Raw genomic sequence first — 16,315 nt, 5'->3', positions numbered from 1 at the left:
CAATTTTTTTTCTCTCTCTCTTTTCCTTTCTTGCGCATGCCTAACAATTGAAAACTTCCGGTTGCTCTGTCATACTAGACGTTGTTTAACTGATACCGTTGAATCACATTCAGGAGAAAATGGTGATAATCCTTTAGAGTATAACGGTTTGATCATCCATAATAAATTTTATTTGTTTGCTTATGTTTTAGGGGTAAATAAGATATTCAAGAAAATAAGAGCTTGGTGTAGGCTTTTGGTACCATTTCGATCACTGCCTGCCTGATCAGATCCACAATCTAAAACTACGATGAGACGATACACAAACTTGTAGTTTAATACCTTGCCCATACATTCCAGCCTGCTGATATATACATTTTTATTATTATTATTATTATTATTATTCCATCCTCCGACTGTTGCCTAGGTACATGGTTCTTCGTTTTGACTTGGTGGAAACTATACTGCGCATAATAATGGTAAAGAAGCGTTTCAACACCATGCTGATATATACTTAAAATCAAAACATGGGAAAAAAGTTTGGTTAGTAGTGTTATCAATCAGACGTAACTTTCTTTAAATCTGTTCAGTTCTCATCATTTGGACATGTCTTTCCGGACCTTCCCCTGGGACGGACATTCTCAACAACGTATAGATGTTACAGTGTTACAGTGCTTGCCGACAGAGAGGATGTCGAGAGAGGAGGCAAAAGTGAGAAAATTTTGAAGCTCATTGAATATATGATCAATTAGAAATAATTTAACCATGCTAATGATCACAGCAGCCAGACCTAAACTGGCAGAATGTCCTTTATGGTCTGTAGCATGCAAAGAAAGGAGAGTGACTAACATGATATTGCTGTTGACAAGCAGGTATTGTCATATTTTCATTGTGTTGGGTCATCATTAAATAGCCTTTTAATGTATTATCCTTACCACTACATTGAATAGACCTGACTTTCTTTTGTTGCAGTTATCATGCCTCCATCTGCACTGGACCAGCTGAGTAAGTCCAAATTGTTTTGGAGAAGTACTTTACACCTATGCTTATAATAATAATAAATGCAAAATTTGTGAAGTGCATACTCATACTCCTAAGGAGTATGCTCTTAATTGCTTAAGAACAAGATGAAACATGGACAGCATACGAGGGACAGGAAATCAAACAAATAACTATAACTATAAAAGAATAAACAACCGTACTAAACAAAGAATAAAATAATAATAAATAATAATAAATGCAAAATTTGTAAAGGGCATACTCACACTCCTTAGGAGCATGCTCAAATACAAAATCAAATACAATTTTTTGCTTTTTGAACATTACAGTATATATTATCTAGATTAAACATCATATGCTGCCACTGCATGGCACTATAAAAGCCCAATAACTTGACTACATTATACATAGGGTGATTAAATTGTGTCAAAAAAGCCCGGTATTTTGATCATGGTAACCATAGGGTAATGGCACTAAGAAAAAGTAACTAAAGCCCAGCAACAGTAAAGCATGACTGATAATTTCTTGTTATCTGTTGATGAATATTTAGTAATAAAAGCCTGGTCTCCTGTCATTTTTTCTATTCATAAGAGAATTCTGTGATAGAAGTTGCAGCATACGTTGTCCTTTTATTTTGTTGCTAGTTAAAAGACTTGCTGCATTGTCATGAAAGACTGTCACAGGAGTCAACAAGAGCATGACTGTTATTTGTTAACTAGAGACTTGCACAAAAGAGAGTATTTTTATTTAATGTAATTTTATCTCCTTGTCTTTGAGTGGATGAACTGTCACTATAGAGCTGTTTTTTAATTTCTTATTTGTGCAGCACGTTTAAACATTCAGTATCCCATGTTGTTCAAGCTGACCAACAAGCAGACAAGAAGAGAGACACATTGTGGAGTCTTAGAGTTTGTGGCAGATGAGGGACGAATCTATATTCCATATTGGGTATTTTATATTTTGACCATCATATTCCGTATTATGTACTTTATATCTGACTATATTGGAGTAGCGTCCCTTTGCCTAGCACAGCGGTTCTAAACCTTTTACTTGTGACACCCCCCTGACGAACAAAGGTACGTCCGCGCGCCCCCCTTACCCAGCAGTGTAAGCTAATTTCACTAATACCGGTATAAGAAACTTTTAAAAAATGACCACCTTCGCGACCCCCTTGTAAGCTGTGCAGGATTGTTTTTCTTTTGTTTTCTTCTGCAACTTTCGGATTTTCTGTCGAATGCCAGTTATTTCAGACAAATCAGTAACAAAACGTTGTGCTTGTTCCTAATCTCAACTGTTTGATTCTCCACCAGTAAGTCAGCCTTACGACATCACCTCTCCACCACTGGCAGAAAACAAGGTGAAGGTCACTCTCAACATCAGTGTCATCATCATCAGAAGCTGTCATCTTGCAGTTTGACTGCTTGACTCATTGGCCAGTTCTGACCTCGGCATCAACCGCTCTTTGAAGTACATTAAATGACTTTACAAGTGTCATGCTGGGACACATGGCCAAACCAGACCAACTTCCGCTTCACTGTTGCTAGCGGTGGTGTCCTGGTGACTGTACTCTATACATTTCTTTCATGTACTTTGTATGAAAACCAGTGCAATCTCCTCAGGCACTTGTTCTCAAAGACCTGGATTCTCATCTCCATGTTGTCAATGTTTGACACCCATACAGCAAGACCTGTGCTGTGAGGGACTTGTACAGATTGTACTTGTAGTAAACCTGATGTTATTGCTGTGCCAGGTCCTGACCATTCTAGCCATTGCTGCTGTTGCTGATTCCTGTTCACAATGAATGCATGGAACTGCCATCTTTGGAAAGCATGATTCCCAACTTCTTAAAGCCATTTATCTCTTTGAGTTGCACTCTGTTCATGTAGTTATCTGTTCAAGGCAGTGAAGTATTTTATGTAGGTCATTGTAGGATATTATATATCCTCACCACCATAACCATATTGGGTATTTTATACTTTACTCACATTCCATATTGGGTATTTTATATTTTGATATTCCATATCACAGAAGAGTGGTACGGATGAGAGTGCTAATTGTGGCATTGTCATCACAGTGGTACATGCTTACCCTGTTTGTTCACATTTATCTCTATAATTCTCATCTGTTCATGGTTTACCTTGTGTTTGTGATATGTTTTGTGTCCTCAGTGTCTCATTTTTTTTCTAGCTTTGTATAGCTGTTCCTAAGTATGATAGGTCAGGTCAGGTCAGGTCAGTCCCATGCCCGTCCGGGCGTAGGGGGGACCGTCCGGCAGCAGCAACAGACAGAATTTTCCACCCGGTCCTGTCTTGAGCAGATGAGAGCAGGTCCGGCATCTCGCGTTCGGTCCATTCTTTAATGTTGGTGACCCAGCTTTTCCTCGGACGACCACGACGACGGCTCCCGTCGAGGGTTCCTTGTAGGATCGTCTTGGACAGGGTGTTGTGGCGGGTGACGTGACCGAACCAGGCGAGCTTGCGCCGCTTCACTGTTGCCAGAAGGGGCTCATGTGGGCCCACGAGGGAGGTTACGGTGCTCCGTACGTATGCGTTGGTCTTGTGTTCGCGGTACGAGATGCGGAGCAGCTTTCTCAGGCACTTGTTCTCAAAGGCCTGGAGTTTCTTTTCCGTTGCGGCAAGCAGCGTCCAAGTTTCGCAGCCGTAGAGTAGGATTGACACTACGAGGGACTTATACAGCCTGTGCTTGGTACTGAAGCTGATTGAGTTGCTTCGCCAGATCCTATCCAGCCTGGACATTGCGGATGTTGCCATACCAATCCTGATACGGATCTCTGCTGTACAGCAACCATCTCTAGTCAGGGTGGCACCCAAATACTTGAAGCTGTTGACCTCCTCCAGTTTCTGGCCGTTCATGACGATGTTGCTGCTGCTGTCGGTGGTGGAAATAATCATTACTTTGCTTTTTTCTGAGCTTATTTCCATGCCATAGGCCCCGGCTCGCCTGGAGAGTCTGTCCGTCAAATCCTGAAGTTCGTTGTTACTGCCTGCCATGAGGTCAATGTCATCTGCAAAGCGGAGGTTGCACAGGGGTCTGCCACCAATGGAGATTGAGGTAAGGTGGTTGTGGAGGGTGTCTTGCATGATTTTTTCAAGGAAGATGTTAAAAAGGATGGGAGAGAGTAGGCACCCTTGACGGACCCCGATCGTCATCGCGAAGAACTCGCCTAGTTGGTTGTTGAGTAGTACCGCGCTGGAGGCGTTCTTGTAGAGTGCTGCTACCATCTGGATCAGTCCTCCTCTATGTTGAATGATCTCATGACCTGCCAGAGTCCATCGTGCCAGACACGATCAAAAGCTTTTTTGAAATCGATGAAGTTATGGTATAGTTCACGTTGATGCTCCAGGTGTTTTTCTATCATAACACGGCAGTTAAAGATCTGTTCTACCGTGCTTCTTCCAGCCCTGAAGCCAGCCTGTTCTTCTGCCAGCAGTTCCTCTGCAATAGGTTTTAAGCGGTTGAGGATGATTCTGAGCATTACTTTGCTTGGGTGACTTATCAGACTGATGGTTCTGTAGTTCTGGCACTGCCTCAGGTTCCCTTTCTTAGGGAGTGGGATGATGATAGACTGAGCCCATTCTTCTGGCCATTTCTTTTCTTCCCATATCTTTTGACACAGTGTGGTGAAGGCCTTGGTCGTTGCGTCTCCTCCATGCTTCAGCAGCTCAGCAGGTACGTTGTCCACACCAGGTGACTTTCCTCCCTTCAGACTGTGCATAGCTTCTCTCACCTCATCAGTGAGGACTGGCAGGTCTGCAGCCTCTCTTGTCCCAGTCTGGTAATGCTGGAGAATGCTGGTGTCTGGCTCGATCTTGTAGTTATACAAGTCTTGGCAATATTCAGTCCAACGACTTAGTACAGCAGCGTTTTCCGTAAGGAGCTGTCCGGCGCTGTCTTCGATGACTGTGGCTGGTCGCTGCTGAGTCTTGGTGAGGGCCTTCAGTGTTTCATATGCCTTCTTGCTGTCTCCGCTTGCCATGCCTATTTCCACGCTGCAACACTGGTCTTCGATCCAATCTTCTTTTGCCTCCTTCATCCTTGTTCTGATCTGCTGGTTGACAAGTCTGTACTTGTCTGCTGACGTCGGGTCTCGACCTCTCCCTTTCTTCAGGGCTCTCCTTACGTCGCAAAGATCAAGGATGTCGTCTGTTACCCAGGGTTGTTTGCGCTTCCTCTGCTTCCCCAGCACTTCGTCTGCAGTAGAGAGTAGCACCTCTTTGATACTTCCAGCAAGGGCGTCTATATCGCAGTCTATAGTAGCCAGGGCTGCAAATTTGCCCCCCACCTGGGCCTGGAAGATCCTCTCTGTTTCCGGATCTTTGAGCTTCTCAAGGTTGAATCGGATGCGAGGGCTCTTATTGTTGTCACGTCTCAACTTCAGTTTCAACTTGAGGCTAGTGAGGACGAGGTTGTGGTCGCTGCCTATGTCAGCGCCAGGAAAGGACCTCGTTTGTGCTTTGTTGATGCTTGATTTGAAACGCTGAGGCAGCAAGATGAAGTCAATCTGGTTATGGACCAGACCTCCCGGCGAATGCCACGTTACAGTTCTTGACTTCTTGTGCGGGTGGAGGGTATTGGCAATGGTGAGACGGTGACTCTGAGCGAATTCTAGTAGCCTTAGGCCTCTTGCGTTGGTGTTGCCCAGGCCAAACTTGCCGACTGTTCCTGCCCATTGTTGGTAAGCGTCAGGGCCGATCGTAGCATTCCAGTCGCCAAGGACAAGCAAGATGTCTTTCTTCGGAGTTTTCTTGATGATGTTGTCCAGCTCCTCGTAGAATTCCTCAACCTCTTCATCTTCGTGTTCTGATGTTGGGGCGTACACTTGTATAATGGTGATGTTGTGCGGTCGAGCAGAGATTCGGATGGAGATAAGTCTGCTAGAGACTGGGGTGCAGCTGATGACAGTTCCAGCCACCTCCTTCCTGACAAGGAAAGCGACACCACGTTCATGCTTGATTTCGTCTCCGCTGAACCAGAGCTTGTGGCCCTCATCTGTAGTTGACTCCCCGAAACCAGTCCATCGGACTTCCGCAAGTCCCACTATGTCCCAGCGGTAACGCTGTAACTCGTATGTGAGTTCTTTCACTTTGCCGCATTGAAAGAGTGTGCGAACATTCCATGTTCCGATAGTAGTCCCTTGTGTAGGCAGCTTGATTGTAGACTTGGGTGTAGACTTGGTTCCAGTAGCACACTTGTCGCCCCCTCCCTGGAGACCACCAGAGGGGTGCGCGGTCGTTGGTGATCCGGGCCTCGACCGATCCGGCATGTTACTTCGTGTCTGTTTTACTACCATAAGTCCTTTCAGTGGGCTTTGGCGAACTTGGTGGCGCCCATCTCCTCTCCAAGTATTTTAATGACGTGCATAAGAACACGTCAGCCCCTCACAGCGTTTGGCCCGCCAGCAGAAGCGGTTACCGGGGTGTAGCCAGGTTAAGGACCTGGAGCCAGCTGTGAGAGTTGATTGCCATGTGAGGACCAGTGCTCCCGTCTGTCCCAAGGGACACTGCTGCCGGAAAGTCAAAGGTGCTTCCTCTACATAGACACCCCGGACACTCAAGTATGATAGTTGCAACTAAATATATGTGACCCTGTGACTTAAGACTCATTTCGTCGTAGAGGGTCGCATATGTCCTTATTTTTATGCACTTAAGAAACGTGAGATAAATTTCTTGGGTAATGTCAGCATTCCCCTGCCAAATCAAAACTTGCATATTGATGTTTGTAGTACCTGTTTTGCATGTGTGCAGATGATGCGTAATCTGCTGCTAGATGAAGGTGGCCTGGTACAGGTGGACAATGTCTCACTGTCTGTTGCTACATTTGCTAAATTTCAACCACAGTCACCAGATTTCTTAGACATCACAAACCCTAAGGCAGTGTATCCTTTTGCATTGTGTGGTGACTTGCATATTATATACCTTGTCATAAAACTGTCAATATTTTTAAACCCCTAAAGGTCACGTGACAAGGCAACAGGAAGTAGATATAATGTGTGAGAAGGGGAAGGAGGGATAAGTAAATTTCTTTTCTGTGACACAGTGTTGTGTCTTGATGTTATATGATGTGGTGTCTTGATGTGACAGCATAATGCATCCTGAACATTGTCAGATTAGAAAATGCTTTGCGGAACTTTGCTTGTCTAAGTCAAGGAGATGTTGTGGCCATCAAATACAATGAGAAGGTGAGTTACAGTGATTGTAGGACTGTGTTGAATGCTGATGACTGATTTGTATTCCTCTAGGTCAGGGGTGTGAAAAGTTTTCTTTTTGTGAGCTGGTCTCAGAATTCTAAACTATGCAACAGGCAGTTGCAAAATACCAACAAGCCATGACAGGTGACTACACAAACCTAGCGATAATGGAATGGACAGCCAATGAGTACGAAATGGCTTCACTTACCGAATTTATTGTGTAAAATGAAGCTGTTTGAATTCACTCACAATAAAACTCGAAAACCACCCTTTCCTTTGAAAGTAGCTGCCCCTGATGCTAACAACTACATCAGATATGACAGCTATGTTATTTGTTATCTTTGTACTTTCTCTGTGTTGGAATGTTATGGACTGCTGAGTTCTAACGCTGTTGTACAATCAAATTAACCCTATCTGAATAATAAAAACCGAGCATTATCCCTTCGCAGCAAGACCCGCATATTTAACACCAATGTGAAGGCATTCCTACTGTATGGCTCTGAAACTTGGAGAGTGACAAACACCATCAACAACAAGCTCCAGACCTTTACCAACCGATGCCTTCGCCATATTTTGAGAATAAGATGGCCTGAGAGGATCTCCAACAGCAGCCTGTGGGAAAGAACTAACCAGAATGCCACTAGACGAGACATCAAAAAGCGCAAGTGGGGCTGGATAGGACACACCCTGCGCAAACCGGCTGACACCATTGCCAGGCAGGCACTTGACTGGAACCTGCAGGGGAAGAGGAAAGTTGGGAGGCCAAAACAGACTTGGAGAAGATCAGTAGCGAGCGAGGCAAAGGATGCCGGAACCACATGGGCCCAACTGAGGGCGGCTGCCCAAAACCGGGTCCGCTGGCGAGGTGTTGTTGCGGCCCTATGCTCCTCGAGGAGTAGCAAGGAATGATGATGATGAATAATAAAAATGAAAAAAAGTGCACTTCACTTTACTTTGGCAGATGAGCCGATCCAAAGATGTCCGGACCCTAGCTTGCCCATCCCTGCTTTAGATGTTTGAAATTTATGATTGGAGTACATATATGCATTGTGTAGGAAACATGTTGAATGTTTTGCATGAATGTGCAGATGTGTAGTCTTAACAGTGTTTTACTTGGCAGGTATATGAGTTGTGCGTACTGGAGACAAAACCTGGCAAGGCTGTGTCCATCATTGAGTGTGACATGAATGTAAGTCCCAAGAGCTTCACTTAGAGTTGGCTACTGAAATTGCCTATCATCCTTTCACCATCTTTATACCTTCTATTGTTTAATTTTTCTTTCATGGAATTTAAATGATCAGTAGTTTACCAGAACAAAAATGTTAAACTTAAGCAAGTTAACAGTGTTGTTTTTGCCATTCTAGGAATGGTCAACATTTTCATAATTATATAATCTTAATGCATAACTTGAAATGACAGGTAGACTTCGCCCCTCCTGTCGGTTATCAAGAACCTCAGAAACAGCAGACAGCTGAAAACCGTGAGTCACATGAAGATGCTCAGGTTTGTGATAACTTTTTGTTTGCTTGACCTGATGATTCTGCTTATTTATTCAGTAATCCAACACAATTTTCACATCCACTTAGCATCTTCCATACACAGTTCTTGCTTTATGTATGTGGACCAATCAGTATACTAATGTTTTTCCCAACCCACCCACTTTGATCAACCTGTATAACAAACACATAAACACCTTTTTTGCAAATGATAAAAATTACTATATGCATAAAACTGGTCGTTAAAAGAGTGGCTGTAAGCTTTCTGAAAATTGACCGAAACCCAAGATTCATGACATTATTAAACTCATGTACCAGTGTTATGAATGCTCCATCAAAAAAAGTGTAAAATAAGTTTATTCCTAAGAAACAGTCTTTACTCATTCAGGCCATAAGAACAGTATTGAGCTAGTTATCCTATTTTATGATAATTCATGCTGCCTTCTTCTCAGCACTTTATAAGAATGTTTTAATGCTTCTTTCTTTGCTTTCAGGCCATGGACATTGAAAAAGATGTTATACCAGCTTTTAGAGTAAGTTTTTAGATTATTATCATAATTTTAAGATAATGAAGCAGTTTGAAGGCCATAGCTGTATTTTAAAATGTGTATTTCTGCTTCAGTGTCCTTGAATACACATGTTTTGTGTGAAAATGTCATAAATTTTTATTTTTTCAGCCATTCATAGGACAAGGAAACCGCCTGGATGGAAAAAAGAAAGGGACAGAAAGTTCACCTCTGCCTCAGGCATCAGCAGCTCAAAGGTTTTCATGATGCTTCTTTTCTCTTGTGTGGCTGACAAAAGCTATCTTCAAAACCTGGATATTTCATTGTTACAGAATACTGTACACATAACTGTTCAGGGCTTGTGAAAATTAATGAAATGATAGTGTTATGTTGTAAAAGGGAGAGGACAAAATGCTAGTTACAAAATAGCAATAAGGCAAGTGGTGCATCATAGCAGAACAGTTTTACATCAAACCAAAACCAACATCACCTGCTCATGCACACACAATACACACTTTATCTCTGTGGTTGACTTTGGACTGCAGAGAATACAAACAATTTCAAGTGCCTATGACATTAGCATAATGTGTGCAAAACCCAATGAAACAAATTCTGTAAGGACATGATCTGGCATAATGTTCAGACTGTTTTTGTCATGGACAGACTGCGTAACCAGTATACAATGGAAAAAGAAAAAAAGACTTTCAATGAGTGACTAATCAAAAACAGCACAAGATTGCTGTGGCAAGTGAAAAACTGTTCAGCGTGTGAAGAAGATACATTCTTTGCTGATTACATTTAAGAAGCTTACATCCCATTTAAACTGCTAATTAAAAAAGTGCCTAGTTATTTCTGCATCCGTGTACACAATGTACTACAGGGATAATACAGATGAGGAGCGATTATCTATTTGCTCCATTGAAGTAAACAGTTCAGTTTTTAGAGTTGGTAAGCTGATGGTTGTCCACTAATCTTTTTGAGGGGTTAGGTGTTAAAGACCACACTGTTCCTGGGGCCAGCTTTTTTTTTAGGGCAGTGCCCATCGACTCTCCCTTTCACTGCCTTACCAATCTGCAACCCTCACGTTCCCATTCCAGACAGCTGGGTGGACTGGGGTAAAGTTCACTGCACTGTAGAGGTTTCCCATAATGCCTTCAGGTTAGGATGCCAGTCCAGTACATGCTTGAAAGGCCACAGCATCAATATTTGATATAGATGATTAGAGATCACTTTCATAGCACATTTCTACATGTGTCTGATGACATACACGAAGTATTTTCCAGCTTACACATACAAAGATGTGCGAGAATTAAATGCAGTTTTCTGAGCCTTATGAAGAGGTAGCTTTTGCATGAAGGTCTGACAAAAGTCTAGTACATAAGATTGAAGGTGAGAAGAGGGCAATTCGGAAAGTATATCAAAAATATAGTTTGTAGTCATAGTGCATGAGCTGGGCATGGTAGTAATGTAGTGTCTTTGCAGAGGCATCCCCAACTACAACCACAAGCGGGGAACTATCACCTTTATCCGCACTGTGCGTCCAGTGGCTAATGGCAGCTCAGAGGTAAACGTTTAGAACATGCTTGATTGAGCATCAGAAAACAGGTACACATGGTGAATCTGTGCATATGAATAACAATTCTTACATTTAAGCCAGTAATTACACAAAGCGTGTTGATTCTCTTTGCACACATATTGCTGACACTTCACATCCATGCTGTTTTATTTTGGTCTGTTTATTAGCTAGGGCAGATGTGCTGAAAGTACTGTTATTCAGAAAACTTTGTTCAAGCTTCCAAATATAAACTAAATAACATATTTATTTTTCAGGATACAAGTGACAAGCAATTTGAAGCTTTTTCAGGTGAAGGACAAATTTTGCGACGCAAGAGTAGAAAGTGAAAGTACTGCTGGAAACTATGAATGTGATGTTTGAATTATTGAAACAAGATCATCATTAAATTATGGCTATTCTGTGGTAAAGTTCTTTAAAATGAAAATAGGTGGTCATGTTTTATCTGTAAGAATGAAAAGATTTGGTTTGTTAAAGCTAATTGGTGGGAAGAACATTGCTAACTCTGTGCATCAAATGTAGCACATCTGCCTTTTGCTCTGAAGCTTTAGGACCAGTGTGTCAGAGCTTTTAATTAACAGCTACAAGAATACTTTTTTCATAGGGCAAGGATACTAGCATTTTCTCTAAACATCCACAGTTGTTTCTGTTTATAATAATGATCTGTAAACATCATAGGTCTTGAAGTTTGTATTGAAAAGATGATGAAGGCAAGTCCCGATAAAGGAAACTTGGTTAAGTCCCTTTTTCCCACAAGGGCCAGATCAGCAACTTGAAAAGTTTTTTTTTGGAGCACTTCATGTGTAGGGAAAACCATTACTACTCACACTAATCCAAATATAGACTTTCTTCTTTCTATAGAATTGCTTACATGCATGCGCGCGCACACACACACGTCTTGAGATTTAAAAGGTCAAAGAGTATGAGCAATGTAAGCTAACAGGTAATTTTTTCAAGTTGATGGAGCTTAAGTAAAAAAAAAAAAATTTTGTCCATATTTTTTTGGTCTAAGTTAATGGGACTTGAAGCCTGGTGTCATGCACGAATATAGATATGTGAGTTCAAGACAGGTACCAGGGTCCAGAGTAGTTCAGTGTGGGTAGATCATAGGCTACATAGTCAGATACCAGTGCCAGAAACAGCAGAGTAGTTGTGTGTGGATAGTTTATAGGTTATACACTGAATGATGGATATTGTATTCACATCTGGACGATCTGCAGATGAGACAAGCAGCGTTGTTCTGAATTCTGTGAAATCAAGAAGATACTTGTGGATGTCTTCTAGCAGAGAATTGCAATAATCAATACTTGAGCATGAAAGTACAGACTAGTGTTTTGATTACATTGGTAGCAAGATAATGACGAATGGAACTAATCCACCCACGTTTAATGCAAGAAATATGATGCAGGAAAGTCAAACTCTGATCAAGGTACTTAAACTGCAGACAGAAGCAGAGAAAGAAATTGAGGAACTATGAAAAGAGAATACCCAGAAGGGTGCTTACTGTTGCACATACTTGCAATGGGATGAAATTTATAAATACCTGAAGAAGCAAACCTTTGTACAGTTTCTGCATATGTCAGCTAATAATACTGCATGTTTTCTTATGATGTATACCAAATAAAAAAAATATGTAAAAAGGACATAAGATGTTTGTAATCCGTGAATAAACCCAAGCAGTTAAATATCTACACTGTGAAGGGCAAGCTGTTTTTAGTTCTGGGGGTGGGGTAACAAAACACAAGATTTATCTTTTTTTCTCCATTCAGGTTCCTGTCAAATGTCCTCATAAAATGGCAAACATCTGACAATAGGAAAGATATCACAATAACACAATTGAAAGGACACCATATTTAATTAACAAATTAAGTGTACATTAAAAAAACATCATTTACATTGCATCAGAAATTTTATCACGAAACTACAGAACACAACTGGTAATGACATTTGCTCCATTTATAGGTCGTATGCCTGGACCTAACAGCAGCTGTTGTTCCCCTGTTAAAACAAAATGCCCTAATTTCCTACATCAGTGTATGCTATCAAGACTGCTATACTGAAATCCATTGCACATTAGCTGTATCACCATCAAAGCCTACTTGGCAAAGTTAGTGACAGTGAGAATTACTATTATGCATTGCCATTCTGCACGTTTACACACAAATGTAAGGTACTTAACCTGCACAGTCATTGCATCATTCGCTGGAAATCTTTTTCAGTTCTTCAAGCATCTCTCATCAATCATGTATCATTACCCTAACCATCCCTCCTTTACTTCTCCTATCCTCTTGTCTTCCCTTGCTTCTCCATCAGGGCTTCTGCTTACACAAAAAATTGCGTACAGTACGCATTAAAAGTTCGGAGGACCCCTTCAATTTTCGTCAATGGGGTCCCATTCAAATTCGGGCGAAGAACAGGGACCCCTTAAAAATCTGAAGGAGTCCCTGGGACCCCAAAGAATTAAGCCTTAGCAGAAGCCCTGTCCATACATCTTTCACAATGTGAACACCTCTAAATAATCTTCATTACTTTGCTCCACTGTTAAAAAAAAAGTTGCAGACTAATTAATGGAATGATTGTTGCTATCACAGGCTATCTCCATGAACTTTTGTGGACAAAGATTCCATTTTTAACAGCAAATGTTATCACAAACTTCTGCAATAGTGAAACTATCAATGTGCATGATTCATTCTAAAATAAAGGTGGGTCATGTACTGACTAGTAAATGTTGACTATGTTACGTTATCGGATTGGATTATCTAGGTTCTGCTTAATGTTATTGTACAAGGTTAAAAACATGGTTTCACTCAGGGATCATGCTTCAATCAAATTGACACCAAGTGGTAAGGCAGATTATCCATCCAATACAGGCTGCAGCTTAAACTTGCTGCCCTATCTGGTAAGGCAGAAGGTCAAAGTACAGAACAAGAATCCTAGAAACAAAAAAATGATATATATACACATGCACATATTTACCTTAAAATATTTCTATGCAAGAAATAAAGTGTAAGTATCCAAAATCTGCACAAGATGCTGAATTTTAACATTTAGAAAATTATTTTTCTTAATTCTTAGCCTATACCACATGAAATTATTCCAAAGAATCTACCAAAAGTCTGTTTCAAATTGTGTTCAACACTAGTGAATTACAACATTTAAATGAAACAGAGTCAAATCCTATTAACTGCTTGAGAATGGAACAGAGCCAGTGCTCACTAGCTGCTTTGGAGCTGAGCCAAGCTGATCTAGAACAAAGCCAGTTCTGACTATGCATTCTTAAACTGACCTAAATTTCACCAGCTGCTCTGTAACAAAGCCTGTTTTCACTAGCTGCTCTGGAACAAACCCAGTTTTTACAAGCTGCTATGGAGCAAACCCAGTTTTTACTAGCTGCTCTGGAGAAAACCCAGTTTTTACTAGCTGCTCTGGAGAAAAGCCAGTTCTTGACAAGTTCTTGAACTGATCCAAATCTCATTAGCTACTTTTGGACTGAGCCAGTTTTATGGAGGATGAGCCAAGTTTCACAAAATGCTCTAAAATGGAGTTATTTTTCTTTCACTTCTTAGATTCTTAACCTTTAGACTTGCCTTATTTTGGGGAACTGGCATTAGGCCAATATTCCCTCGTAAAATGTGCCAGTATTTATTCTTAGACTGAGTTAATTCCTGCTAACTGGAAGTAAGTTTTCAGTTACCTGCTCTTAGGCAGACTCAGTTTTTCCGACAGGAAACTGAGAAGTGGTGGAGTGTAGTTGGGATTCTTCTCCTCATCAAAAACTGCTATAGAATGAATGGAGAGCACCACCATTGGATCTGCACTTGAAGCACGAAACTGCCGTAGATTTGTAGTGATGGTCAGTGTGATACGCTGGTGACAAAATACATGAACCTAGAGCTCACCCTACAATACAGCGCCTAGTACAGCAATTAAATTTAGGAAATAAAGTTACTGATCAGCTACAATGTGTGTCCTGCTGTTTCAGACTACAATATAATATATATAATTAGAGCTTACAACCTTCAAAGATATCTTATTACTTTGGAATTTTAAAGTTATTAATTAAAAATGGTTAAAGGTCATGATATTGTAATTACAATAGCAAAGACCAATTTAAATGTGGAAATCCTCTGTTCAAGGTTATCCACATATTAAGATAGGTAAGTTATCTGCATTTTACAGACTATCATAGTTGACGTTCCTATCTAGCTGCCATGCAAAGAAAAGAAAAAAAACCCGTGCCCTACTAAAACTACCGTGGCACGTACTCATTGTCCGACCAACAGTATAACATTTTTTCAAGTTGTAAATAAGCTATATGGCTTAAGATAAGAGGATTAATTCTACATATCTCCTTTTGAAATAAGGAAAAGACAGTAATACAGATTTATTTTCAATAGATATTATATATAATTTGTACCTTACAGTTTTTGTAATTATAATGATTTACTATGCTGTACTTGCTTACCTCCAGTGGTTTATTTAGTACCTCTCCGACCTTTTCACACAGCTGGCGCTCAAAATCTTCCGGAATTTTCGCTGCACTTATATTGGTCTGTAAATTTAACACAGGCATCGTGTAGATAAAAGTATTGCTTGAAGATTTCTGCTTTCGTGGCACCCACTTGACTATAACGCGTTCTTCTAGTGGCAACGAGTGAACTTTGACCTCGTCAGGAGAGTGCAGGAGACCTGAGGTCGACGTGGTCACGTGAACTCGATTTTGGACCGGACCGGACTGGTTTCACATTCCGCTACAGGCAAGAGAACGGATCGGGTGTAGGCGTGGTTATGCAACTAGTATCCCAACATTTATTATTTATAACAAACGAAAGATTCTTACTCTAACAAGTTTCCTCTTTAAGTTTACGTTCTACTACGAACTTTGTTTTATTCTTGTATATTTTGTCAGTGAAACTGTAAACAATTAACTCTAAACAAAGTTAATTTATTGTTTTCTCATCGGAATGCAGCACACATAAAAGTTACATTTAAAGTCTTTTCAAGAAGAAATAATATTTATTTAAAGTCTGGTCAAGAAAATATACAATAATTACATTTGCATTACCATGTTAATTAATGTATAAAGAAAATATTCAGATAAATGATAAAGTTTACAACATTATAAAGCATTGAAGGATTAGATAGCAGAAGTTCAGTGAGTTCATGTACACTAAATAATAAATATTAAAAAAAATATATAGCCTACTTAAAAATTTGCATTTACTTAATGTCAGTTTTCACATGCAAATTTTTTTTAAAAATATTTCTGGTTACCATCAGATCCAGCATGCACGTCCAGCAGAAAATCGAACTATGAAAAGGAAAATCAACCTTGCCTACCATGAAATAAATTGTTGGAAGTTTTTTTTAAATTCACCAATATTGTGCAAAATTTATCATGTCTGGCAGACAGAAAAACTAATTGGTGTAACTAAAAATTATGAATGATGGATATAAAGATGCATGCGTTTCTGTAAGGCTGACATCCATACTACTTAACACAAATATGAAGGTTAATTCAGAGTAACATATTTTAAGGCTATGCCTATTGTGT

The 16,315-nt window shown here is 40.5% G+C and overlaps 2 protein-coding genes across 3 annotated transcripts; one reads left to right on the top strand and one right to left on the bottom strand.

The window, feature by feature from the left end:
• The first annotated feature begins 25 nt into the window (after positions 1–25).
• Positions 26–12,404, top strand: LOC112561344 (ubiquitin recognition factor in ER-associated degradation protein 1-like). Of its 2 annotated transcripts, XM_025233760.1 has the most exons (13): positions 39–122; positions 407–458; positions 570–690; positions 952–984; positions 1,805–1,926; positions 6,744–6,874; positions 7,105–7,177; positions 8,307–8,375; positions 8,606–8,689; positions 9,177–9,215; positions 9,360–9,445; positions 10,671–10,752; positions 11,019–12,404. In XM_025233760.1, exons 2-13 carry the CDS (start codon positions 411–413, stop codon positions 11,088–11,090), a joined length of 960 nt encoding a protein of 319 aa, XP_025089545.1. In that variant the 5' UTR covers positions 39–122; positions 407–410; the 3' UTR covers positions 11,091–12,404. The 2 variants fall into 2 exon arrangements, with proteins under 2 accessions (XP_025089546.1, XP_025089545.1); XM_025233761.1 differs by lacking the exon at positions 407–458 and having other exon boundaries at positions 26–122.
• A 193-nt stretch (positions 12,405–12,597) lies between these two features.
• On the bottom strand, positions 12,598–15,450 carry LOC112561345 (D-dopachrome decarboxylase-like). The gene is made up of 3 exons (XM_025233762.1): positions 15,227–15,450; positions 14,456–14,628; positions 12,598–13,694 (listed from the first exon to the last, which is right to left on the bottom strand). Exons 1-3 carry the CDS (start codon positions 15,332–15,334, stop codon positions 13,640–13,642), a joined length of 336 nt encoding a protein of 111 aa, XP_025089547.1. The 5' UTR covers positions 15,335–15,450; the 3' UTR covers positions 12,598–13,639.
• Positions 15,451–16,315: the final 865 nt, after the last annotated feature.

This window comes from Pomacea canaliculata, linkage group LG4 (genome assembly GCF_003073045.1).
Source record: "Pomacea canaliculata isolate SZHN2017 linkage group LG4, ASM307304v1, whole genome shotgun sequence".
Classification (NCBI taxonomy): domain Eukaryota; kingdom Metazoa; phylum Mollusca; class Gastropoda; order Architaenioglossa; family Ampullariidae; genus Pomacea; species Pomacea canaliculata.
The sequence above is the reverse complement of the archived record's forward strand: the minus strand, read 5'-3'. Positions and strand labels throughout refer to the sequence as shown.